Source organism: Phycodurus eques, chromosome 15 (genome assembly GCF_024500275.1).
Source record: "Phycodurus eques isolate BA_2022a chromosome 15, UOR_Pequ_1.1, whole genome shotgun sequence".
NCBI classification, from domain to species: domain Eukaryota; kingdom Metazoa; phylum Chordata; class Actinopteri; order Syngnathiformes; family Syngnathidae; genus Phycodurus; species Phycodurus eques.
The window spans coordinates 22824665-22849049 of NC_084539.1; the positions used below are offsets into that span (position 1 = coordinate 22824665).

The 24385-nt window shown below is 47.1% G+C and overlaps 2 protein-coding genes across 6 annotated transcripts; both read left to right on the plus strand.

Moving 5' to 3' along the window:
- The first annotated feature begins 339 nt into the window (after positions 1-339).
- naa25 (N-alpha-acetyltransferase 25, NatB auxiliary subunit) lies at positions 340-16908 on the plus strand. Of its 2 annotated transcripts, none has more exons than XM_061697788.1 (23): positions 340-577; positions 2260-2345; positions 3002-3140; positions 3204-3322; positions 3706-3780; positions 4846-4953; positions 5869-5947; positions 6018-6129; positions 7398-7487; positions 7607-7779; positions 8938-9050; positions 9128-9335; positions 10560-10649; positions 10719-10999; positions 12095-12246; positions 12387-12512; positions 13111-13354; positions 13528-13651; positions 14213-14278; positions 14352-14449; positions 14527-14637; positions 15132-15272; positions 15538-16907. In XM_061697788.1, the coding sequence occupies exons 1-23, from the start codon at positions 520-522 to the stop codon at positions 15658-15660; spliced, it is 2916 nt and encodes a 971-aa protein (XP_061553772.1). In that variant the 5' UTR covers positions 340-519; the 3' UTR covers positions 15661-16907. The 2 variants fall into 2 exon arrangements, with proteins under 2 accessions (XP_061553772.1, XP_061553773.1); XM_061697789.1 differs by lacking the exon at positions 340-577 and adding an exon at positions 2545-2616 and having other exon boundaries at positions 2274-2345; positions 15538-16908.
- Positions 16909-17438: 530 nt separating this feature from the next.
- On the plus strand, positions 17439-24172 carry brap (BRCA1 associated protein). 4 transcript variants are annotated; one of them, XM_061697823.1, is made up of 13 exons: positions 17439-17808; positions 18547-18708; positions 19253-19427; positions 19944-20133; positions 20204-20317; positions 20391-20539; positions 21276-21351; positions 21415-21553; positions 21642-21751; positions 21825-21914; positions 22005-22108; positions 22595-22734; positions 23575-24172. In XM_061697823.1, the coding sequence occupies exons 1-13, from the start codon at positions 17730-17732 to the stop codon at positions 23862-23864; spliced, it is 1818 nt and encodes a 605-aa protein (XP_061553807.1). In that variant the 5' UTR covers positions 17439-17729; the 3' UTR covers positions 23865-24172. The 4 variants fall into 4 exon arrangements, with proteins under 4 accessions (XP_061553807.1, XP_061553808.1, XP_061553805.1 ...); XM_061697824.1 differs by having other exon boundaries at positions 23616-24172; XM_061697821.1 differs by having other exon boundaries at positions 21825-22108.
- The last annotated feature ends 213 nt before the right edge of the window (positions 24173-24385 follow it).

The window sequence follows — 24385 nt, forward strand, 5'->3', positions numbered from 1 at the left end:
AATCACAGAATGGAAAAATGATGATGTCGTCAAGGTCCAGCTCATCGGCCCCGTGGAGACGAATTTGAAATGAGATGAAACAGACCCCTGACCTCAACACAATTCACAACATCAATTCACATTGATTTCCTTGCAGTGGACAGCCAATATCAGCTGGCCACATAAAGATGTGGCGGGCCGAATGTCGCCCCGTGCCTTGAGTTTGACACAGGTGGCCTGCGGATTGAACTAAATCTCTGGGCAGATTACATTGACCTGGCAACACGTGGAATCTAAAATCTGATTGGACAGAAAAACCTGACATCATCATACACGTACAAGAAGCAGTGCAGCCGAGAGAAACGCTACCGAATGAAGAGAATGGACTGTTAGGAATAAAGTAATACAATTTCAAGTTACAAATATTACAATTTAGGTTGCAAATGTTTGTCGGTGGAGTGTGAAATGTAACACGTGTGAAACGTGAACATTTGTGCGCATGCGCGGACACTTCCTCGGCAGCAGGTAAACTAAACCACCATGGCGGCGAGAGGCCATGTGCAAGACCCCAACGACCGGAGACTCAGACCCATATACGGTGAGCTCCGGCCGGCCGCCACGTTCGGACGCGCACGTCGGCTACGCTTGCACTTTAAACGCGACTCCATCGGAGCCAGAGGGGCAGCCTTTTCGCGGCCCCTTCATCGGCGACCACGGGCTCAGCTGCCCCGCTGCGCCCTATGACAGTGCACCTTCCCCGGGCTTGCCCCCGCGACCACAGCCGGTGCGCTCCGGTTCTCTGCCGGTAGCATCCCGATTGTAACACACGAAATACAAAAAAAAAAACAAAAAAAAAAACAACAAAAGCAAATACACTCGAGTCGAGACAGTTTTTTTGTTTGTTTTTTGTTTTTTTGCACTGTCTCGTTTTCCTAACGGGCGCTATTTGTGACAGCCAGCCGCACACGCTAACACGTCGGCTAGCATGTCTTTCATTGACTCTTGGTCTTTTCCCCCCCCAAAACTTGTTCATTTTGTGCCGGTTATTCACCGCCGGATGACGGTCGTTGAAGTTTAGCCTCCGTGGTCGCGCCCATATTCTGGGTTTTATCGGTAGTTGAGCGGCTAAGTGTGTTAGCTTCCACTTAGCATTCCACGGGACAACGCTTCATGCTAAGCCGGCTAACTAGCGTGGAGCTGTCACAGATCTTTAATTTGAGTTTTGGGCATTGCGACAATATTTACACGTAATTATTTCAATCATAATGTGGACTAGTGCTGGGAAATATGGCCTTAATGTAGTATCTATATTTTTCGCATTTCCGATGTTTCTTTTGAAAGCATTGCCCCCATAGATTTTAGAAAAAGAAAATATTCAAATTGTCTTGTTTTTGGATTTGCTCTATTTCTAATGCTATCATACAGTTTTTTTTCTGCATGTCCCCCTCCCAGCATTAACTTGCCTGAACTTCCATAGAAATAATAGAAATGCAGTGGATTTTAAAAGTCTACACACCCCTGTTCATTGTGAAGGCTTCAATTTGCTTCTTGAGTGACAGCAGATGTGAATGCAATGTAACTTTAGTAAACGTTAGATGCCGACAACAAGTCTTCGGTAAAAGTTCGCTTCCTTGGCGGCGAGAGGAGGGACGTGACACAATCGCTGTCTGCTGCAGTTAATTTTGGCAGGCAGCTGTTCCAGAGGGGCTGAACTGCATTTGTCTACCATACAAGCACACACAGTGCAATGTAATTCACTACCATGGAAACAAAAAGATTGCTTAAATATTCCCAAATAACGGGGGCGCTTAAGATGAATTGCGATATAGCAGAGGTTCACTGTAGTTGACATGTAACATCATAACACCAAGATCATTACCAATTTATGAAAGAGATTTGTTTCTAAATGGATTTATGTTTGGAGATAATTGCAGAAACTGTGCAAAGATGGAGAACTAACTGTGGAGATAGAGCGTTAAACTGTATTTCACCATTTCAGATTTGCTGATTTATTTTTGTTTCGTTTTTTTGAGGCGGCGCCCAGTGATGCACTTTGGCATCGAGCCTTTATTCCCCCCTCGCCAACAATTTAAGAACTTGAGCGCCTTCGTTCACATCAGCGGTTATTTGGCGCGATGCTACAGGCAGTCAGCTGACTACGTCCTAAAAACACATCTTTGCAGTGTTGTTTAGACTTTTGTCTGTGCTGTGTCAAAATTACAAGACATTGAGTTTGACTTCAGCTAAGAAGGACTTGAATTGTTCTTTGTTTGCCCCCAGACTACCTGGACAATGGCAACAACAAGATGGCCGTCCAGCAGGCGGACAAGCTGCTGAAGAAGCACAAAGACTTGCACTGCGCGAAGGTATCGTCACTTCCGTACGCCGTCCAATGAGAGCCATTCTGCCTTTACAAAGGGAATCATCATGCTGAGATCATTTCTAGAGTGGAGCTAAAATGCACTAAAACCGCTATACGGGTGAACTTGACCTTTTGTAAATTTTGGAATGCACGTCTGACTGGTCAATGGTTCCTTGGAAATGTTGTGGATTTTGCCATTCAAGCTCCTTGGTGAAGGACAGCAAGTTGCCAAACAGTCAACAGTTTACAGAAGTGCAAGTTGTTGAGCTACAAAGGTTAGAGTGCATTATAGGTTCATCCTGAAATTTAGCCAGAAAATCACAAACCTTTTCTGAATTGTGTAATTTGATATGGCAAATATCCGGGATTTTATTTTAAGCACACTTCTCTGAGCCTGAAAATATGATGACATCACTAGTGGCTTTATTTTTGCCCACTTCTTCCTCTTCCACGCCCTCTTCTGCCTTGTTCTCCTCCTCCTCTATTCCTCGTCCACCTCCTCTTCTTCGTCCTTGGTCTCCTCCTGCTCTTTCTCCTCTACTCCTGGCCTCTTTTTCCTCTTCTTCCTTCTTCTCCCCTCCTCTTCCTCCTCTAATTTTTGTCCTCCCCCTCCTCCTCTTCTCGCTACCTTTGCTCCTCTTCCATCTCCTCCTCGTCCAGGTGCTGAAGGCCATCGGCCTCCAGCGGACGGGCAAGCAGGATGAAGCCTTCTCCCTGGCCCAGGAGGTCACCTCCCTGGAGCCCACGGACGACAACTCCTTACAAGCGCTCACCATCCTCTACAGGGAGATGCATCGGCGTGAGTACACGCGCGGCGGCGCGATTGTGCACACGTATCAGTTGACACGAATGTTGGTTACAGCCGAGCTGGTGACCAAACTGTACGAGGCGGCGGTGAAGAAGGTCCCGCTCAGCGAGGAGTACCACTCTCACCTCTTCATGGCATACGCCCGCGTTGGCGAGTACAAGAAGATGCAGCAGGTAGAGAAGTGCTCACGCACACACGCACATACATACATGCAATGAAGAAAGGCACTACTTAGCTTTGTAGCAAAATGTTCAACCAAACCGTTTCATTTCGTGTTACGAAAGTCAGGACGCTTATTGCTAACATTAAATGCGAAACACGCTAGATGGGCTAACGGCGATTAGCCTAGCCATGCTTCCGTTTTCCGTACCGCGGGTCGCTGGCGTGCCGGCGCCTATCCCAGCTGACTCTGGGCGAGAGGCGGGGCACACCCTGAACTGCTCGCCAGCCAATCGCAGATTAGCCTAATTTTTATGGTAATTACAAACCTACGAACAACTGCTCCTTTAACTGGGTTTGATGATTTATGACCTGATTTATGCTTTCCTCTCTTCAGGCGGGAATGGCCTTGTACAAAATCGTCCCCAAGAATCCGTATTACTTCTGGTCCGTCATGAGTCTGGTAATGCAGGTACGTGCTTTTGTCATCCTCGCCACGCACCATATTTTGTTTGCGCGTTGTCATTGCCATGTGCGTGTGCGCGATCGTCACGTTGCAGGGTCCGCTGCGATGTTGGTGTACTGTATGTAATAATATACAGTGACTCAACTGTAATATTACAAAAGTGACCAGCAGAGGGACCTGTTGGGGTATGCCAATAAGATTAGCACGTTACGGTAGTCGTAACGCTTCGAACAACACACGGAGCAGCCCAGCGTGTTGTATACTTACATCCTTGTATGATAACTCTGAATGAGGATGCGGGAAACAATGCACACCTGCTGCATTTCCTATTTCGCTCTTCGCAATGAAACTACGGGTGGCGGGCACGCTGCAGGTGCGTTCAGGGACGCTGCGGAAACGGGAGTGAATGTGTTCTTGCGTAATACAGTACATCACTTAAAAAAAAAATAAAAAAAATATTGTTTGTATCAGAATGCTTTAGTTAAAACACTGTACGATCACACTGTGATATTATTATATATTTTTTTGTTGGGTAATATAAAAGTAGATAAGATAAAAAGTTTTGTTGTTAGTCAGCCAGCGCTGTGAGGAACGCAAAGTTATCAATGTCCTTTTGCCATCGTTCCTGTCATACTATGGTGCATGTTTTTGTTTGCACATTAAGGACAAAAGTCCTGTTTTTGTTTTAATTCCTCATTTCAAAAAAACAACATTCAAGCAACACCTTGTTCCTCATGTTTTTGAAAAAGCCCTCAGCTGGTTGCTCGTGTGCGCTGAATGGGTGGCAACAATGGGGACATGAAATGCCAGTATTTGGAGGGTAACAACCCCTCAGTAACCGGTTGGGGAAAAAAATGAAAACAACGGTTCATTTTTGAACTTTGAACTCGTTCGTGTAGAAAATGAACTTTGCCAACGCAGATCCTGTGTTCTTTCATGTCTCAATATATATCGCAGGTTTAAAAAAAATCACGTTGTCATTTTTTTCCCAAGCTCGCGCAGCCCTATTGTCCCGTAAACAAGACTTAAAACACTTTTTAAAGGTTTTTAACTGCGTGTTTGTTTGTTCAGGCCATCTCAGCACAGGATGAAAAACTATCCCAAACCATGTTCCTGCCCCTGGCGGAACGCATGGTGGAGAAGATGGTCAAAGAAGACAAAATTGAAGCAGAAGCAGAGGTGAGCGTTTGGACGCGAGACATCGTGGTCGCTTTAGATGTTCAAATCTAAATTATCCCGATAAAAGTATCGGGACATTAAAGAGGATTCTGATTCTGAATCAGTCAGAGGTTGAGTCGACTAGAGCCTGAATCTTAATTGTGCATCTTATCAAGACTTTTGCATGCTGTCAAATTTGACAATTAGCCACAATCTTTTTAATATTTGGTCATACGAGTGCAACATTTGTACCTGGGAAAAAGTTGTAGTTAGCTGTATGTTGTCACAAACGAAAGTGGAAAGTGGTAGTTTCTCATGGAAATGCAATATTTTAAAATGCTATTTGTTCACAAAAGGCTGCGTTGGGCTATGATACTGTTGCAACAAATATCATGCGTGGCCTTGAAATGTTTGTCATGAAAGTCGCATTTCGGTCACAAAAGTGCAATATTTATGCACAAAATGCATCGGTGGACAACAGAGAGATGTATTTTGGCACACAAAAGCGATACTTTACCCAAAACCTACAACTACAAAAAAAAGTTATTTGTCCACGAAAGTAGTTTCTCAGCAAACTTTCTGGCGAGCCTGGTGATTAATTGGCGGAAACTATGTTGAAGTGAGTTGAGGAGCTTCTGTTCAACAACCCAAAAAAAAGTTCTTTGTAGTTTCTAGAAATGGTGAAATTAGGGTTTTTGTTTGCTTTTAGCTCTCATCATCCAATTGACACCTATCTAAAAATCATGCAAGGTTTCACTCGGAGCGTGTGTCGTGCATCTTTGCAATATGAGTTTCACTTTTCGAATGGCGCTGCCAAACGCAATGAAGCTTTTGACACTATTCTACTAGATTGAAGTGTACCTGTTTCGCGGCGAACAACTCTTTGCGTCCTGTCCTTTTGTGTTTGCATCATGCAAAGTTGTTGTGCGATCGCAGGTTCAGCTCTACTTTATGATCCTGGAGCGCTTGGGAAAATGCGAGGAGGCTTTGGAAGTGGTCAGGGGTCCGCTCGGAGGTAAATATTCACAATAATCAGCGTCTTTGTGCTTCCACCACCTCCTCCTCACTGTGCGACGTCACCGCAGAGAAGCTGACCAGCGAGCTTCAGAGTCGAGAGAGCAAGTGCATGATGTTGTACCGACGACTTCGGCGCTGGCCCGAGTGCAACGCCCTGGCCCACAAGCTCCTGCTCAAGAAGTGAGGCTCGACTTTCTTTGTTTTTTTTCTTGCAGGACTTCGTCCACCTCTAATAGCACCATCATCACGCCAAGGCAATTATATGAGCCACGAGTACTGTACAAAACTCAATATAACGTACGTTACCCGAAGCAGTTCACAAACAATATTCAAAAATATTTTGAATAATGAAACAAAATGCATCATATTCACTATAAATGCTGATAATTAAATGTATCGATGTGCGCACATGGCTACAGATGCGTTTGCGCTGACCAGCCAATCAGAGTGTAGAAGAATGTTGATATCATTGACGGCCGGCTTGACCAATTTGAGATCTGGTTGGTTAAAGCGACATTCCCAATGCTAAAATGAATCCCAGCTATTCCAGGGGGATAGGGACCGAACCCTTCGCCGGGAATAGCCAAAATCTGCAAGTAGCGCCGCCACGGAGTCGCGCCGATCTCGCCGGTGATCGGCAAATCGGTTTCCGGTTAACGTCCGGCTCCACGGACAACAGCGGGAAAATGGTTGGGCAGAAAAACTCAAGCAATTTAACTGCCAGAAAAATGAGTAAATATAATGTATGGGAAACTTTAATTTAAAAAAACAACAACAACAAAAACGGATGGCTGAAATGAGCGTCGCCGTGTGCCGCTTTGCAGTGGATCGAGTCGCTGTAATAGCAAAATTGGCTTCTTTGCTTCGTATTCCTTACTGCACATTATTTTGACAATTTTTTCTTCTGCCAGTCAAAGAGCTTGATTTTTTCTGCCCGTCTATTTTCCTGCTGTTGTCAACCGGAAACGGAATTGCCGATGCCTGGGGAGATCGGAAGTACAGTACGTCTCGAAGCTGGTGCGCCGTCCATTGACGTTCCCGCTTTAAAAGGGTTTCTAATTGCCTATAGATGCCACAAGAATGCGGAAAGACACAGACTTTGTGTTAAATGAAGCTCCTCAACTCACTTTATCCATCTGTGAATTTCCAAATGGCAATCTGCAAAAACACGGTGGTTCACTTACTGTATAGTTGAAGTTAAGCACTTCCAATTTTGAAGGCCCTGGGCAGCTTAGATTGACATGGCAACACATACAGGCTGAAATCTGATTGGACAAAAAAAAAAACATCTAACATCCACGGACTAGAAGCAGTGCAGCCAACAGAATCGCTATCAAATGAAGAGAATACACTGTTGGAAATATATTAATTCCAATGACATACAAATACATCCGATGTCCACGGATAAATATGATGGTTTTAAGATCGTGTTGTCGCTCTGCTCGCAGTCCTGACGATTGGCAGTTCTACCTGGCCTACTTTGACTCGCTCTTTCACCTCATGGATCAGTCGTGGAGTCCGCCGGCGGAAGGAGAACAGTGAGTACAAATCGTCCATTTTCTATACAGCTCGTCCTCGTTCGGGGTCACACCGCAGTTGGCGTGCAAAGTCGGTGTACTACCTGGCGTATGTACAGTAACGCGCGGGATGTGTGCAGCTGCTCGGAGGGCGCGGTGCACCACACGGTGGAAGAAGTGGTGAGGTTCGTGGAGGAGCGGATCGCCGGCGAGGACGACAAAGACGCTCGCTCGCTGCGAGGTCCTTACCTGGCGCGTCTGGAGCTCATGCGCCGGCTGCGAGAGCGCGACCTTCCCCAAGAAAGCCTGCTCGGTAAAAACTCCACAAAAGATCATTGGACTCTAAGACGCTGCCCGTTTGTGTCCACGTCGCGTTTTAGATATGCATAACTGCTTTTGTCATTTTTTTTCGGAAAACAAGAAACAAGAGGGAGTCCAGCTGCCTTGATTTAACCTTTGCGGATTACCATGACACAGACATAATGAAAGAAACTCCATTTTTACCAAGCGCATTGGTATTTTCTCTCTAGATATTACCAAAATAAGTTAAAAATGACCACAGAAAACCACATTTATTAGAATATATGCCCGTCTCGTTATTTTCTGTCTACGTGTTGTTCCACTATTTGTGTTCAACTACCCATTGCTTAAAAGTTTCATAACACCGTGATACCGCTGCTGTTTGTTAGCCCTTCTATGGCATTTTGCAATGTTTGTTAGGATGACAAAAGGATGTGGTTTTTCTCATATACAACGAGCAATTCTCTTCGTTTAATGTTAAGAGAGAGTCAAGTTCAACTGTTCAATATTCTCCAAACTGCTGCTTACTTGAATGGAGGCCGGCACAGTGGTTAGCACATCTGCCTCCCAGTTCTGAGGTTGCGGATTCAAATCCGGCCTCCCCTGTGTGGAGTTGACATGTTCTCCCTGTGCCTGCGTGGCTTTTTTCCGGGTACTCCGGTCTCCTCCATCTATCCCCAAAACGTGCACGGCAGGTCAGTTGAAGGCTCTAAATTGCCCGTAAGTGTGAATGGTTGTTTGTTTCGACGCGCCCTGCGATAGGCTGGCGAGGAGTTCAGCCTCTCGCGCAGAGTCGGCCGGGATAGGCGCCGGCACGCCCGCGGCCCGCGTGAGGGCAAGCGGTACGGGCGACGGGTGGACTTGAATGGAGGTCGCTGCCGCCGTTCAGTCCGGCCAAAACCCCAAATCTCACTTTTGAGGTTGTTTTACAACCTACGCATTATGCAAACAAACTGGAATCGAATGGTTAAAAAACAAAAATGAATATAGCATCTACTAATGATGACAGCTGACGTTGGCTAAAACCTCTTTTCAGTCAATGGAGCAGAAAGAAATCTGAAAAATGTCCACGGACAAGCTGAAAGTGTAAAATCCAACAAGGCCTGAAGGTCATGACAAAGTTGCCTCGTTGCCTCGTGGTGGCGGTTTATTTTTATTTTTGCCTGCGCAGGAGAGCCTTTGGAACTGATGGTGCAGTTTTTCGTCAAGTTCGGCGACAAGCCTTGCTGCGTCACGGACCTCAACATTTACCTCCACCTGCTCGCCGCAGACCGGCACGTGCAGGTGAGCGACGGCACGGGCGCCGTGTCTCGCCGAAGCGCAGCCCGTCAATTACGTCTGTCGCGCTTCTCTGCGTTCAGTTCGTCAATCGGCTGAGCGAGGCCGCCCCGCCGGGCCGGCGAGGACCCGACGGCTCGGCCTTCCCGGACGACACCAAGGCGCTGCAGAGGCATTTGTGCGTGTGTCAGCTGAGTCGGGCGCTCGGCCTGCATCACGCCCTCGACGCCGCCGCTAAGCTGAGGCTCATCGCGGAGCTCAAGGCGCGCTACCGGCACGGCCTCAAGTTTGGTCAGCAGGAAAAACATTTGTTCATCCTGGCCAATTTGGTCCAATTCCTGCTAAAATCGGGAACCACAGACAAGATAAACTACAGCATAAGTGTCAAAATCATGAAAATTGCAAAAATTGTATTGGGCAGGTGGGGGTCGTTTTCTGACTCTTTGTGAGGACTCGTATAAGAGACGTTCTTCTTAAACATTTAGAAGGTAGCGAAGGTATTAAATCAAACTTGATTTGTAGATATACTCTATAATCCATGCGTGGTGAAACACTGGAGCAGTCAAATCAATTAAATCATTCAGATAATTTCAAATGATTTAAAAAAATAAAAAATAGTTTCACATGCTTTCCAAAAAAAGTGAACCGCTGCGACATATTTTTGGGGGAACCTGTCCCCCGTTATTCTCGGAATCCCCTGCTTGCCCGTGTTTTGGGGACACGATTCCCACGAATAGTCGCACTGTTTCAGAATGTTTTTTTTCATGGCATCTATCAATTATTCATGGATTTTAACTATTTGTGGTCGGGTTCAGTCCTTACAGTTAAAAACAAAACACGGGCGGCCAACGTACGGTATTTTTGCGTGTTTATTTCTCAAAGAATACAACTTTTTTCTCGTGTAAGCTTACAAGTTCTCTCTTAAAAAATAACTTTCGGAAAAAGCGATTCTGAAAATTCACTCTTAAAAAAGGCGACCTTATTCTTACTCTTGAGCAAATACACCTACCCAAAGCAATTCAATCTGAAAATATATATTTATTTATTATCATCTTATTTTTCACGAAATACCTTTGTTTTTTGAAATAATGACGACCTTATTCTTGCTCATAAGAGGGGTTCGGGAGCCAGCCCGCCTGCGAATAGCGAAAACACGCAAATAATTGTTGCACCCTTATTATTGGCATGGAAAAAAAACACAGATCAGGTAAAAAAAAATATAAATCAATACGTGAAGATTGGGTAGCGAAAAAAACAAATAAGTGGAGGTTTTCGCAAATAACGGGGGTCAGTCCCCCCCCCCCCCCCAAATTTTGCCAATGAGTGATTTCACAAATGCCAAACCGCAGTCCACGCACCTTCCTTGAATCAAAGAAATGACCTTTTTCTTTAAGAAATACATTTTTCTGAAAAAAATCGAAATTTCCCCCAAAATACAAATGTATTCTCCCAAAAACGACTTTCGGTATAATATTCACGTTCCCCCCCCCCCCCCCCCTGTTTGCGCTCTGACAGGGAAGAACGCTCTGAAGACGGAGCTGCAGTTTTCCGACATGTATTGCCTGATGGCGGCTCACGTCTACATCGACTTGTGGACGGAAAGCGGTGCGTCGTCGCTCTCTTTCTGCCATGTTATCTCTCGCTCGGCGTGACGTGCGTTCCGGTGCGTCTCAGGAGACGAGATGGCGGCGTGGCAGAGTCTGGGCCTCCTCCACGAAGGTTTGTCCAACAGCCCGTCCAACGCTCAATTCAAGCTGCTGCTGCTGCTCCTCTACTGCCGCCTGGGCGCCTTCGAGCCGGTGGTGGACCTCTACGCCAGCCTGGACGCCAAGCACGTCCAGCACGACACCATCGGGTTCCTCCTGACGCGCTACGCCCAGTCCTTGGGACAGTTTGCCGCCGCGTCGCAAGCCTGCAACTTCTCTCTCAGGTTTTTCCACTCCAACCAGAAAGATGTGAGTCCACGTCGCTCTTCTCAGACTTCCCCGGCCTCTAGTGGTGGAAAAAGTACTCGCGCTCGCTACTTAATTAAGTGGAAGTACTGATTCGGTTCATTTACTTCAATAATATAAAAAAATACAGAATCTCAAATGTACCTAAGTACAAAAGTCAAACTTAATTTTGGGGATCTGCGAGTCATCGACGCCCCCTTAAAAATGTTCAGAATTGCCTAAAGATGCCACAAAATGGCAGTAAAGTGCTATTTTGGTCGAAATGAAGCGCTCGTCAACTCATTTCAGCACAGCTCCTTGGCACCAAGATGTCACATGGTGGCGGCAAAGCATCACTTTTGTCTGAAAGAAGCTCCCCAACGCACTTCAGCATAATCCCTTGGCTGCTAATTGTAGCGCCTCAACAGACTTCAGCATAGTTCCTTGGCACCAAGATGCCACAAGATGGCAACAAAGATGAAAAAAAAAATGGAAATGCAAAAGTAAGGAGTAGAAAAGTACAGCTACCTGTGTTCAAATGTAGCAAGTAAAAGTAAAAATTCGTCAGAAGAATCATTACTCGAGTACTGTCGCAAAGTATGTTACTCACACTGACCTGAGCGCACAACAGCCAACGGTACATTCTCATTCGCTGACTCCCACGTCACTCGCCAGGCCAGGCCCCGCCTTTTAAAGCCACGCACGTCAAGTCAGGTTAATTTGCGGAACCCTTCATCACAAAAGAGTCTCAAAAGGCTTCACAGGCTCGCACTTGGCCACAATGGATGACATCCTCTAATCTCAAACCCCCAACCAGGCAAGGAAAAACCCAAAAGCAACCTCGAGTAGGGACCGCCGATGGGGGGGGGGTGGATCAGCCGCAGATACTAGTGTGGAACGTGAGGACGGCGACCTAAGTGGACAAAAAAAATGCACATCTCGTGCATATTTTGTATCGGTATCGTTGAATGAGAAATCAATTTTTATGGGATGATTCTAATACTTGATGGGATGATTGCTATAATAATGGATTCTAAACATAGCACTAACCCTACAATCTAACAAAATAAAAAAGAATAACGTTGAAAAAGCCAAATGTGCCTGCCTTCGGCCCCGCAGACCTCCGAGTACATCATCCAGGCGTACAAGTACGGCGCCTTCGAGAAGATCCCCGAGTTCATCGCCCTCAGGAACAGGCTGAACCAGTCGCTGCACTTCGCCCAGGTCCGCACCGAGAGGATGCTGCTGGACTTGTTCCTGGAGGCCGATATGTGAGCAACCCCGCAAGCCGTGCGCCGCGCCCGCTCGCCTCCGTTCACCGTTGTGACGACTATTTGTCTTCTTTTTTTTGTTTTTTTCTTTTTTTTGTTTTTCTTTCTCCTTTTTTTCCCCCTAAAATGTTGTTTTCCAGTGTGTTGAGTCTGGAGGAGAGTGTGAAGGCCATGTGTTTGTCTGCAGAGGAGGATGACATTCCCTGGGACAACATGAGGGACAACAGAGACCTCACAGTGTTCACCTGCTGGGACCCCAACGAGCGGTACAAAACACACTCGCGATCCGTCGTCCTCGCACAACTCGACTCTCCTGTGACTTATTTACCGAGTTCAGGAAAATGTCCCGAAGCCGACATGGGAACTTCATCATGATGTATAACTCGCATTATAATGACCTGTTATGGTCAGAAAAGACATTAGCTTGAATGGTTGAAATGCTACGCTATAATAGAAAACACCAGTGGCATTTCTAATGCACAGTATATAACAGCTTAAATCTTTTGGCTTTCGAGTTGACCAATGCAGACAAATACAACAGTACCCGTTTAAAACAGATTCAATCTTTTCTTTTTTCGAAATAGAGATAGTCCGTCTTCGTTTTAGGAAACGTACGATGTAGACAAATGCAGCAGTAATTGTTAGAAGTGCTTGAATTAAAATGCTATAAAAACACCGAAGGCATTAAAAGTATAAGTAACAGGTTGCTTTCTTTTTAGGAAAGGAACGATGCGTACAAATACGACAGCAACAGTTTTGAACGGTGTGAATGAAAATGGACCAAGATAAAGCATCACATCTGTCTGTTTAAAAAAAAAAAGAGCCCACTTGTTAACGTGTGATCTCGCCGCGCTCGCCCGACAGGAAGTTGAGCGAGGAGCATCGGCGGCGCTCCCTGGAGGAAGAGCGCGTGTGGCTGCGGTTACGCTCCCTCACGCTGCGACTCCTCGCCCTGGTGGCGGCGCTGGGGCACAAAAACTCGCCGCAGAACTCCCCGGCGGCCACCGAGAACGGCGTGGCGGACAAGTCGTCCGCGCTGCGCGGCCTCCTGGCGCAGCTCAGCCGGAACCTGCTGACGGCCGCGCAGCTGGCCGAGAGGAGCGCGCAGGTGTGGAACCGAACCATTGATGCTAACGTAGAATGCGAAATGCCGTAGACGGGCTCATGGAAATTAGCGTAGATGTAGATGACGCGACTTTAACGCACACGGAGCGGCGACGCATACAAACGGAGACAATGGCTTTCTCACGTCAACACGCTCATGCCGCTTTCCACGCACAGTACCCCTTCCTGGGACCGCCCGCCGCCCGTCTGGCTGCCGCCCTGTCCAGCGGCAGCTGCCAGTGTCAAGCGGCAGCTCTGCAGCTGTCGCTCCACGTGCACGAACTGGACGCCGTCGGACTCGGTAAGCGGCCGCTCCTCCGCCGTCGGCTCGTTCGGGCTGCGCCGTTGGCCCGTTTTATTGGTTCATCTGTCAGGGTCATTTTTTGATTATTCATTGATTTTATCGATTCGTTTAATTTGGTGTCAGGACAATTTCTTTTGCTTCGATTTAATCTTTTGTGATTTTTGTAGTTCAGTGGGTGCTTGCTGTTGTGCAAAGTTTACACTAACAACATGGCTGTGAACAGAGCAGCTAGTTGACAAAAGCGCAGACTTCAGATTCGCAACGTTGTCAATATATTTAGCAGCTTTTTCAGCCACTTTAATTCCAGCTCAGAAATAGACAACGTGCAGAATCGATTTTCATTTGATTGATTTTGTTGTTGCATATAATTCTGTGGAAGTTGATGCTCGTTAATGCTGGGAAATGAACCTGCTGGAAAAACAAAATGGTTTCAAAGCAAATCCCAGAAGAATAAAGCGTACGGAGGGGGGAAAATGGATTCAAATCAGATTTTTGTGTCAAGTTTTATTTCGAGGCCTTGTGCGGGCCTTGTTTTTGAAATTCTTCGGCTCCTCCCAGACGAGTCATCGGAGCTGCAAATGCAGATGTGCAACGCCTTCAAGTCGCTCGCCGGTCAGCTTCAAGGTGCGCAAGCCGTGAGCCACAATTCCTCTGTGACCGCCTTGTGGTCGTCATCTTCTTCTTGTGTCTGCTACAGAAATGCTGAATAAATGCAAAGGAGACCTTCTGGACATGAAAGAGGGCAAATTAAAAATCCGACCGTCCTTATTAGAAAACCTCATCTTCTTTGTGGAGGTGAGGCCGCGCTACCTTGTTGTTGTTCTCGTGATCCGCCGCCATCTTATCGACGCGGCCGTTGCGCTTCCGTGCAGACGGTGTGCGTGGTCTTGTGGGTCGCCAGCTACTGCACCAAAGTCCTGCGGCCGCTCAAGTCCAGCCTACAGAAGAAGAAGAAGAAGAAAAAGGACGCAAGCGCAGCTCAGGTATGCGCTATTTGGCTCATTTCTTTTTGGAAATAAATACACTTGCTTTCAAGTCGCACCCGCTCTCCCGCCTTCTCTCTGTGTCGTGCGCGCACTCCCGGCCGACAGTGAGGCGCTCTACGGTGGCCGCACCGGCCCGAAGCCTCGATCCACAACGCTGGGAATAAAAATGAATAAATCAAATCTTCCCTCCCGGCTCGTCCGCCTTCACTCTGTGTTGTGCGCGCACCCGCGGCTGACAACGAGGCGCTCTCAAGCGGACTAGCTGAAGGGAAGCAGGCATAGCTTTTTCGCTAGCTGGACAATCCGTCGCTGGAAATGGGCCGAGCTATTATTACTTTGTAGCTTACAATCTCAGCAATTCAGTACTAAATTGTTCACAGCGTTTGCACGTTTCAACACCAAAAATACAATTATGCCTTTTGTGGGTCTTTAAGTCGGACTTGACTGGAGTCCCCGGCCTCCGCTTAACATTTCGCCGTCGTCCCCCGCAGCCGGCGGTGGTGTGCGGTTTCCAGGAACTGACGGCGAGCTTGCAGGACGTGCTGGCCCGGGCCCTGGAGCACATCAGGGGACAGGAAGCTGGAATAACGGCGCTCAAACTGGCCGACTTGTCCCTGGAAGGATCCACAGAGGTCAGTCGCTTTTGTTGGAGAAGATGTCAGCGAAAGCAGACCTTTGCCAACGGACCGATCGGTGTGCATTTCAAGCTAAAAGGACGCATAGCGCCACCTACGGTAGTGGAGGCATTTGGTATAAATTCAAGAAAGTCATTGTCGTGACTTGAGGCATCAGTAGACATTCGGCGTTATAGTGACGTGTACATTCTCCGTCCTTCCTGTACGCTTCCTCTGCGCCGTCTGTGTGAATCCATACACACTGTATTTGTCGTCCCGCCAGGAGGAGTCGTCGTTCACGAGGGCGGCCGTGGACAAGCTGCAGAGCAGTCACCTGCGTTCGCTGCAGGAGGCGGCCGAGCTGCTCAAGAAGCGAGCGGACACTGTGAAGAACCTCAAGATCTGAACGCCGCCGCGCCTGATCCTTTTTCATCTGTTTGCCCTGAACGCATTTCCGGAACACTCTTCTCACTCGCGTACGCGCACGGACACGCGTACGCCTATCACGAAGTCACGTGGTGACCTTCACACGCTCATTTTTAGCCCAACTAGTAAATTATTGTACATAGTAGCTGAGAGTCCAATAAACCACTATTTCCTTTGCCCGCTCACTCGTCGCAGTCCCTCGCCTTTGTGTTGGCGTGCAAAGAAGCTGCCACGCTTGAGATTCCATCGGAGATTTTTGTGTTTTTTGTGCTTTCTTTATATAGTGTGCGTCTGAAGGACGTCAACGCCTCTGTAGTCGCAGCGTGACCCCAAAAATGTATCCAAATAATGAACAGCTTCTGCCGCTCGCTGCTGGAAGCGACGACCCGGTCACGTGACGTCCACAACAACCAGGCAGATGCGACTTGTTTTTCTCGCGCACAACCTGCATCCGTGCGCGTTTTGGTGGAGACTGATGTGAGCGCCCCAAACGGCGCTGAGGTTTTATGCAGGCACCTCAAATGAAACACACTTTGGACCTAATTGTACGTGGCAGTGGAAGTAGCTGTGTGTGTGTGTGTGTGTGTGTGTGAGAGAGAGAGAGAGAGAGAGCGTAACACTGCTGCAGTAGCTTGTGTGCTCGTTTTTTATTTGCTCTGAGCTAAAAAAAAAATTTAAAAAATGACGCAAAAGTTGATGTTTTCAATTGAGCAGCTGCTAAAAAAAAAAAAATCCAGCTCATTTCTCGTTGGATAGACGTCGTCAAATTTTGTTGGATGTCTTCCGTCCAATGAAATTGATCGCTTATTTAATAAGAAAAGCGTACCCAAGTTTTGCATTTTTCAGACATCCACGTCAACTTGGCGTCTGTCTGGCGCCGGCTTCCCATCGTCGCGCGACAATTTGCAACACGTCACTGGCACGAATCGTTTGTGATTTGCCTTTCGACTGACTTTTGGAAGAAAGAACATGAAAAGTGACCGTGATTGACAATCTGGAGTGTGAGCATCTCAGCATCCTTTTGTTAGAAAATGGAAAAACAGAAACACTGGAATATCAAAGCTTTTTTAAAAAAAATAAAATAAAATGCGACATGTGAGAAATATTCTTTTCTGGCAAAAAAACATTTCATCCATCTGTTTTCATGGCGTTTGAGGTGGTGAAAGTCACGGCTGATCTGGAGCCAATTGCGGCCGGCTTTAGGCAAAAGGCGGGGTTGCCAGCCAATCACGGCGCACCGGCGCATCACCGTGCTGCTGTTGCATCTTCATGGAAGAAATATCTTTCGATAATGCATTTTTTTTTTTTACCATCAAATTTCTAACACTGAATTTGTGTTACCATCCAAAATTTGTTTTTTTTGGCAAAAAAATGCGTTAGAACTTCTTTTTCAAATTGAGCTGTCACAGGTATTTTTGTGCCAACTGTTTTTTGACACTAAATTGTTTTAATGGTAAAATGAATTCTGCTCGAAATTTGATAGCAGAAATTCTAATTCAAACAGATGGCACTTCATCTTGTTCAATTTCATTTTGAATTACAATTTAAGGTATTCCATATTTGACAGATTTTTTTATGGTAAAAAAACAACAACGTTGGAACTTAGAAATTCTACTTGACTGATTTTTTTTCTGAGGTGGCACGGTGGGCGACTGGTTAGACCGTCTGCCTCACAGTTCAGTTCTGTGGAGTTTGCATGTTCCGATGCCATTCCACTTTGTCCGCTAGGGGACGATGGCACATAAACGACTTCCTTGAGCAGTCAGCTATGAATAAGAAGAAGTAGTACAAGTTAAAGAGCTTTACAAGCTTCCTGAACTTTCTGTCAGTGACGTGTATTAAATATGAAGAGGCATGTATCATATATTTGCGGTTTCTTTTTGTCGTCTAACTAAAATGTCTCCTCATCATAATTTTACGGTTGCGTTGTCAATGAGCTCACTGGTGTTTTGGAAGCTAGCTAGCTTGTGAAGCTAGCTGTCATCGCTAGCCTCGCCTTGTTTTTGTTCTATTTTGTGTCTTTTCCAAACGTTCTCGAGGACAAAACACATGAACGTGTCCCTGGTGGTCATCCGCCTGGAAATAGCCGACCAGTCTCCAGCCCCGCAGGGCTTCCGATACTCGGCCGGTGAGTTGAGAAGACGACGCCGAACATTGTTGTGCTAGCTACAGATAGTGATTTTTTTATTATTATTATTATTATTTTTTTAAAGCATCTCAATGACTCTTCAGTTTTAGCTCGCATTAATTGTTGCGTTTATTTAGCCTTTTCTTTTTTTAAATAAGTTGTTTGATTTCATTAACCATTTCATTATTATGGCAAATAATTAAACATTATCAAGTGAACAATTTTAAATATCACCATTTTTCATTAATTTACTAAACGACTAATTATTGTAAAAACAGTAACAAACAATTTGACATGCATAGTTTCCATTTATACATAGCTTCCATTTAATTTATAAAATAACGTCATTTAATTGTAAATAACAGTAGTCAACTAAACAATTATGTATGGATTAAAATATATATTGTTTTATTTAATAATTTGATTGTTAAAAATAGTAAAGCTGAAAAATGTTATTCATACTCTTCATTCATTTTCTGTACCACTCTGTGGTACAGAAAATGCACGCTCTTAATTTTTTTCATTTATTTAATTTACCAAGTGGTTAATTTTATTGTTGTAAATAAAATAATAGTGGAATACACAATTTGAAGTTTAGATTAAAATGTCTACTTATTTAATTGTAAATACATGGTAACTAAAAAAGATAACATTTCAATAATGAACAACGGTTGTTTTTGTTTTTTTCCCCCCCCAATCTCTGAACGGGCTGGCCGTTTGCGTGGCTTCGGTCGTCAGCGGGCGACATGTCCGAGGAGCAGCTGCAGGACAAATCTTTGACCCTGGGCCGGCTGGCCCTGAGCGGCAAGACGGAGGCGGAGAGGAGCGCCGTGTTGCACCAGCACATGGGCAGCAGGTCCATGGGAGACATGGTCATCGAGACCTTTGAGCCCAGCCCGGGTAACGCGCTTGTTGCACTTTTTTGCTTTGTGTCGCGAGCCAAAACGAAAGAATTTCACTCTGAGTGTGTGTACTGCATCTCTATGATAGGAGTTTCACTTTTTGGATTGAACTACCGAACTCAATGAATCTTTTGACACGATTGTAATTTATTGAGATGTACCTGTAGTTTGGGCACATATGACATTCTTTCTCCCTCCCAAAATTTGAGTTGAGTTCCCCTTGAAGCAGATTTGTGGCATTTTGCGGGACGTCTGTGTGAAGGGGGCTGCTGGTTGCGATGGCGTTACGGTCATCCACACCAGCAGGTGGCGCTGCTCTCTGTGCGTCCCGCAGTTGTTGACGACGTCGCTACTCCTGCACTTTCGTCTTCGTTGGGAACAAACGAGGCAGGCCGGCCGATCGGAGACGACCTGTCGGTCAAAAGCCTCAAAGGCGAAAGAGTGAGGCAGGAAGTAGCGTGTCACTTCCGAATGCTTCCTGAACTTTTGTGTGTGTGTGTGTGTGTGTGTGTGTGCGTGCGTGCGTGCGTGCGTACGTGTAGACAAAGGCGGGGGTGACGATCCAGAAGGTTGCGCGGATCCCGATGAGGACGCGGCGGCGGCGGCGGCGTCGTCTCCGGACTCGCCGTCCAAGCGGCTGCCGGAGCAAATCTCCTTCTTCAGCGGGAACCCGTCGGTGGAGGTCGTGCACGGGATCATGCACCTCTACAAGACCGAGTGGGCAACAACGCCAAACGCACAACGGCGCCCTCTGTGGCCACATGCTGCCATCACGCTCCCCTTCTTTTTACCGTTGCTTTTCCTTCTTCTCCTCCACTTATTCTTCCTCCTTGTTCACCTCCCTCTCTGTCATCCTCCCCTTCTTTTGCTTCCCTTTCTCTTCTTCTTTCCTTCATTCTCCACCTCCTTTCCCTTCTCACCCTCCTCTCTCCTCCTTGCCTTTCTCCTTGTCCTTCCTCATCCCCTTCTCCTCCTCTTCTCCCCCTCCTTTCTGTTCTCTTCCTTCTTTCTCTTCGCATTCTCCCTCTCCTTAGCCTCCTCTTCTTCATCTCCTTCTCCTGTCTTTTCCTCCTTCACCTCCTTCCCCTTCCCATCCTTCTCTGTCCTCCTCCTTTTTCTTCCTCTACTTATCCTCATCCCCTTCTCATCTTTTTTTCTTCCTTTTCTGCTCCCTTTTCCCCTCCCCCTCCTCCTCCTTCCTCTTCGTTCTCCTTTCTTTGGGCCTCGACGCAGCAAGATGACGTCCCTGACGGAGGACGTGGGGCGCAGCGCCATGGTGTGCATCCTGACTGTTCCCGCCGCCATGACGAGTCACGACCTGATGAAGCTGATGGCGCCCTTCAACGACGTCATGGAGCACATGAAGATCATCCGGGACTCCACCCCCAACCAGTACATGGTGCTCATCAAGTTCAGCACGCAGGTCGGGGCAACGGCGACACGTGCGCACCGGGGAGTCGTGTTCCGTCATTGGTTTGCGTGTGCGTGTTCAGGCGGACGCCGACAGCTTCTACACGGCGTGCAACGGCCGCCAGTTCAACTCCATCGAGGAGGCGGTGTGCCAGCTGGTCTACGTGGAGCGCGCTGAGGTTTTCAAGTCGGAGGAGGTGAGTGGCGGGCGGGCGCGGTCGCGTGACTCGGACGCCGGCCGCGTGACCCGCCGTCGTCCGGTTCCTCCAGGGCGCCGGTTTGCCGGTGATGGAGCTGACGGAGCTTCCCAAGTGCACGGTGTGTCTGGAGCGCATGGACGAGTCGGTCAACGGCATCCTCACCACGCTGTGCAACCACAGCTTCCACAGTCAGTGCCTGCAACGCTGGGAGGACGCGTCGTAAGTGGCAAACCGTTAACCGCGATAAGACACGCTAGGGCTGGGCAGTATGGCCTTAAGATAAAATTGGGGGAGGGTTGCAAAAAAAACGGATCCTTGTAGTCTATTCCGGGTGGAAGGTGTAAAGGCCTCAATCACATGAAGCAGACTGACACCCAGTGGAATTTCATTTGCTTTCACGGCGGTAGAATATTCCGATCCTATAAACGGTCGATGCGAAGGTTGTCGGGCTGCGTTCTTTCTGCGCTCGCTCCGTCTTGACGTAAATGCGCAGCGATGTCGTCGTTTACGTTCTTGAAAATATACCGAGACGGTTTCAACTGCTCGTAACTTGTTGTTATCAAGCGCTTGCGTGAAGAAAAGCATCGCAACCGCTGCGCTAAATGGACGACTGACCTCCGTCTTGATGAATGACGTGATGCGACGTTCATGTTGCTCTTCGCGTGTCGCACAGCTGCAAAACGGCCGTTCTGATGAAATGTTGTGACACACGTGAGCACCCGACCGGAACGGATCGCGTCACGTCTGAGCAACAGTTGACCTGAGACCTTCAGTTGGAATGACCAACAAGTCGACAAGTTTTGTCAAGTCAAAGCAAGTTTTGCTTTGACTTTCTCCTGATACCAAACAACCTTTAGACCTTTTTCAACAAGTTGTTTTCACGTACTTTTTTATCATATGCAGAACTGTGAAAATGATTCGTGCGAGTGTAAGCTGCGACCTGATCTGCACGCAGGTGTCCGGTGTGTCGCTACTGTCAAACTCCAGAGCCGGTGGAGGAGAACAAATGCTTCGAGTGCGGCGTGCAGGAGGTAACGCCGCCGCCGACTCGCCGTCCGCGCGTTAACCTTTAACCTGCCGGTCCCGCCCCCCAGAACCTGTGGATCTGCCTGATCTGCGGCCACATCGGCTGCGGCCGCTACGTCAGCCGCCACGCCTACAAACACTTTGAGGAGACTCAGCACACCTACGCCATGCAGCTCACCAACCACCGCGTCTGGGACTACGCCGGAGGTACCGGGGCAGAATGACAGAATATTTGCCGCCGGTGCAATAGTGCGCACGTTTGGCTTGAGCGTGTCGCTGATGTTCCTCCCGCTAGACAATTACGTCCACCGGCTGGTGGCGAGCAAGACGGACGGCAAGATGGTCCAGTACGAGTGCGAGGGCGACACCTGCCAGGCGGAGAAGGTGGACGCCCTGCAGCTGGAGGTACGTGCGGCCCCTCCTTTCTCTCGCTCGGGCCGCGTGGCGCTAACAAGGGGTCGCCCCGGTCGTCCCTCAGTACTCGTACTTGCTGACCAGTCAGCTGGAGTCTCAGCGGGTCTACTGGGAGAACAAGATTGCGCACCTGGAGAAGGACACGGCGGAGGAGGTGAACCACGACGTCAGCGGCGGCAACAGCATTTTTCTGATTGTTATTGGGTGCCACTCGTGCGTGCGTGTGTGCGTGTGTGCGAGACAGATCAACAACATGAAGGCCAAGTTTAAGGAGACTTTGGAGCGCTGCGACAACCTGGAGCGCCGCCTGGGAGAAATCAGCAAAGACAAGCAGAGCATGGAGAAAAAGTCAGTTGAACTCCAGATCATGTCACCAAAAAGAAAAACCAAAAGTAAAATTGGAATATTCCACAAAAAGGGGGGGGGGAGTCCTGGATTTGCACCGTCGTCCAAATTTCACACCGTTTCACACACAATCTCTGTTTGGGACGAGTGCTGTTCCACCCCGGTGCAACAGGGGGTGATAGATAATGTTTGTCTGATGCCTTCACTAATTATGAGGATGTTTTAGCTTGTTTTTAATTGTTAAGATCCATTTTGTTTGGTTTACAGTAGGATGGTCATTCATTTAAGACGTCACAAGGTTGTTGCGGTCACTTCCCGCTCGCTAATGACTCGCCTGCTGAGTCGCAAGTCCTCACGGAGGCGTGTCGGCGGCACGCGCCGCGCTCGCTCTTTAATTTACAGCGTCGGCAAAGAACAGCCGACCCGACGGAAGTTCATTTATAACAATTATGAGGATGACGATAAGTATGAAATATGTGTGGCGCGTAGGTGCACGCAGCTGAGCGGCCGCATGACGAAACTCAGCCAGGAGCTGACGGAGGAGCAGGAGATGAACAAATGCCTGAGAGCCAATCAGATGCAGCTGCAGGCCCGACTGGCCGACGAGCAGCGCAGAGCCAAAGAGAGCGGTGAGGGCGACGCCCACGCACGCACGCACGCACGCACGCACGCACGCAAAACTCATTTCAGAGACGACAATAATGCCATAAAAATGGCAAAGTAGTCGCATTTGGAGTTTAATAATGCCCTTCAAAGTTGAGACTCATTTCAACTGTTAATTATTGGATTTGGAATTTCAGAATCCTATTTCAAAATCTCAGTCACATTTTATTTCTGTTAAAAATTTCAAAATAGCTTCAATTAGAGTTGAATGATGCCATCAAAAGTTTTCCATTGTTGTATTTCGACTTCAATAATGCTATTTTAAATGACTTAGTGGTTGGATTTAGAGTTAAATTATCCGTAAAATGTCTGTCATTGAATTTCATTTAATAATGCCAGAAACATTTCTTCGTCAGTGAACTTAATTTAACAATACTATTAAAACATCTTAGTTGAATTTGACGTTTAATAATGCCATTAAAATGTCTTAGTTGAATTTTGAGATTAATAATGCTTTTAAAAATTCTATCATACAATTTAAGATTTAATAATGCCTTGAAAATGTCAAAGTAGACACATTTTGTTTAATAATGTCACTGAGATTGTTCAATAAAGATTTCACACATACCACAAAAATATCTTAGTTGAATTTAATATAATAATCATAATAATAATAGGTCATCCCATTATAAATGTGCCAATTTCAAGTTGCTTTATGCAATATCCAAGTTCAAAGTGCGCCTTATCTTGCTGTTGACACCTGCCGCGGTGTGCCTAATAAATTGTCCGCTGTATGCAAATGAGGACGTTGGCGTGTGGCGCTGTTGTCAGAATTTTCAAATTCGATGAAATGTTCAAATCTGCAGCCGAAGACGTTCGAGTAGCTAAATTGCGGCGTTGCGTTCAGGCGAGCAGAAGGACCGGGTCGTGGCGGAGCTCCAGGACCAGCTGCGCGACGTCATGTTCTACCTGGAGACGCAGCAGCACATCCAGCATCTCCCCGAGGAGACGCGCAGCGAAATCCAGGAAGGCCAAATCAACATCGCGGCGGGGCCCGCGGCCGGCGGAGGCGGCGGCGGGCCCGCGGACGCCGTCGGCAGAGGACGCCGTGGCCGCGGCAGGAAGAGGAAGTAAAACTATTTCAAGCTGTGGATGAGGCTGTAAAATCAACATGGAAATACATCACTTCCAAATCTATTTGTGACCTTTTTTGCCTCTTTCACGCTGAGACGGACGAGCCTGCGCTCCCACGCCTCCGCCTTTCACGCCGCGATTGTGTACGCTTTCAAATCAAATACGCTGGGCGGTACCTTGACTTTATGGAATAAATCGGAACACCTTTTTTCCATTCCAGTCCCCAAACAAACGTCGCCGTTTTTTGTTGTTTTTAATCAAGAAAAAATACCACTGTATTGTATTAAAAAGAAACATAATGCAGCGAAATAAAAGACATTGTAAAGTAGAGCTGTCACTATTACATTTTTTTAGAATCGATTTTCCTATTGATTATCGGTCCGGTCGGTCGATAAACGATCGCCCCCAAAACTATTGATTTTTTTTTTTTTTCTTTCTTTCTTTCGTTCTTTATATTTATTTGTTTATTTTTGGACTAACATTTTATTCTCATTTATGAGGGATGGACTGTGATCCTAAGATCGCATATGTCGGTCGTGAGTG

What these genes read in the sequence shown, in the direction of transcription:
- naa25 (XM_061697788.1), top strand. Translation starts at nt 520, where the DNA reads ATGGCGGCGAGAGGCCATGTGCAAGACCCCAACGACCGGAGACTCAGA. An exon ending in AAGACTTGCACTGCGCGAAG is followed by an intron (nt 2,346 to 3,001) that starts GTATCGTCACTT and finishes CTCCTCGTCCAG; the next exon opens with GTGCTGAAGGCCATCGGCCT. An exon ending in TCCACTCCAACCAGAAAGAT is followed by an intron (nt 11,000 to 12,094) that starts GTGAGTCCACGT and finishes TCGGCCCCGCAG; the next exon opens with ACCTCCGAGTACATCATCCA.
- brap (XM_061697821.1), top strand. Translation starts at nt 17,730, where the DNA reads ATGAACGTGTCCCTGGTGGTCATCCGCCTGGAAATAGCCGACCAGTCT. An exon ending in ATGCACCTCTACAAGACCGA is followed by an intron (nt 19,428 to 19,943) that starts GTGGGCAACAAC and finishes GCCTCGACGCAG; the next exon opens with CAAGATGACGTCCCTGACGG. An exon ending in AAGCAGAGCATGGAGAAAAA is followed by an intron (nt 22,109 to 22,594) that starts GTCAGTTGAACT and finishes TGTGGCGCGTAG; the next exon opens with GTGCACGCAGCTGAGCGGCC.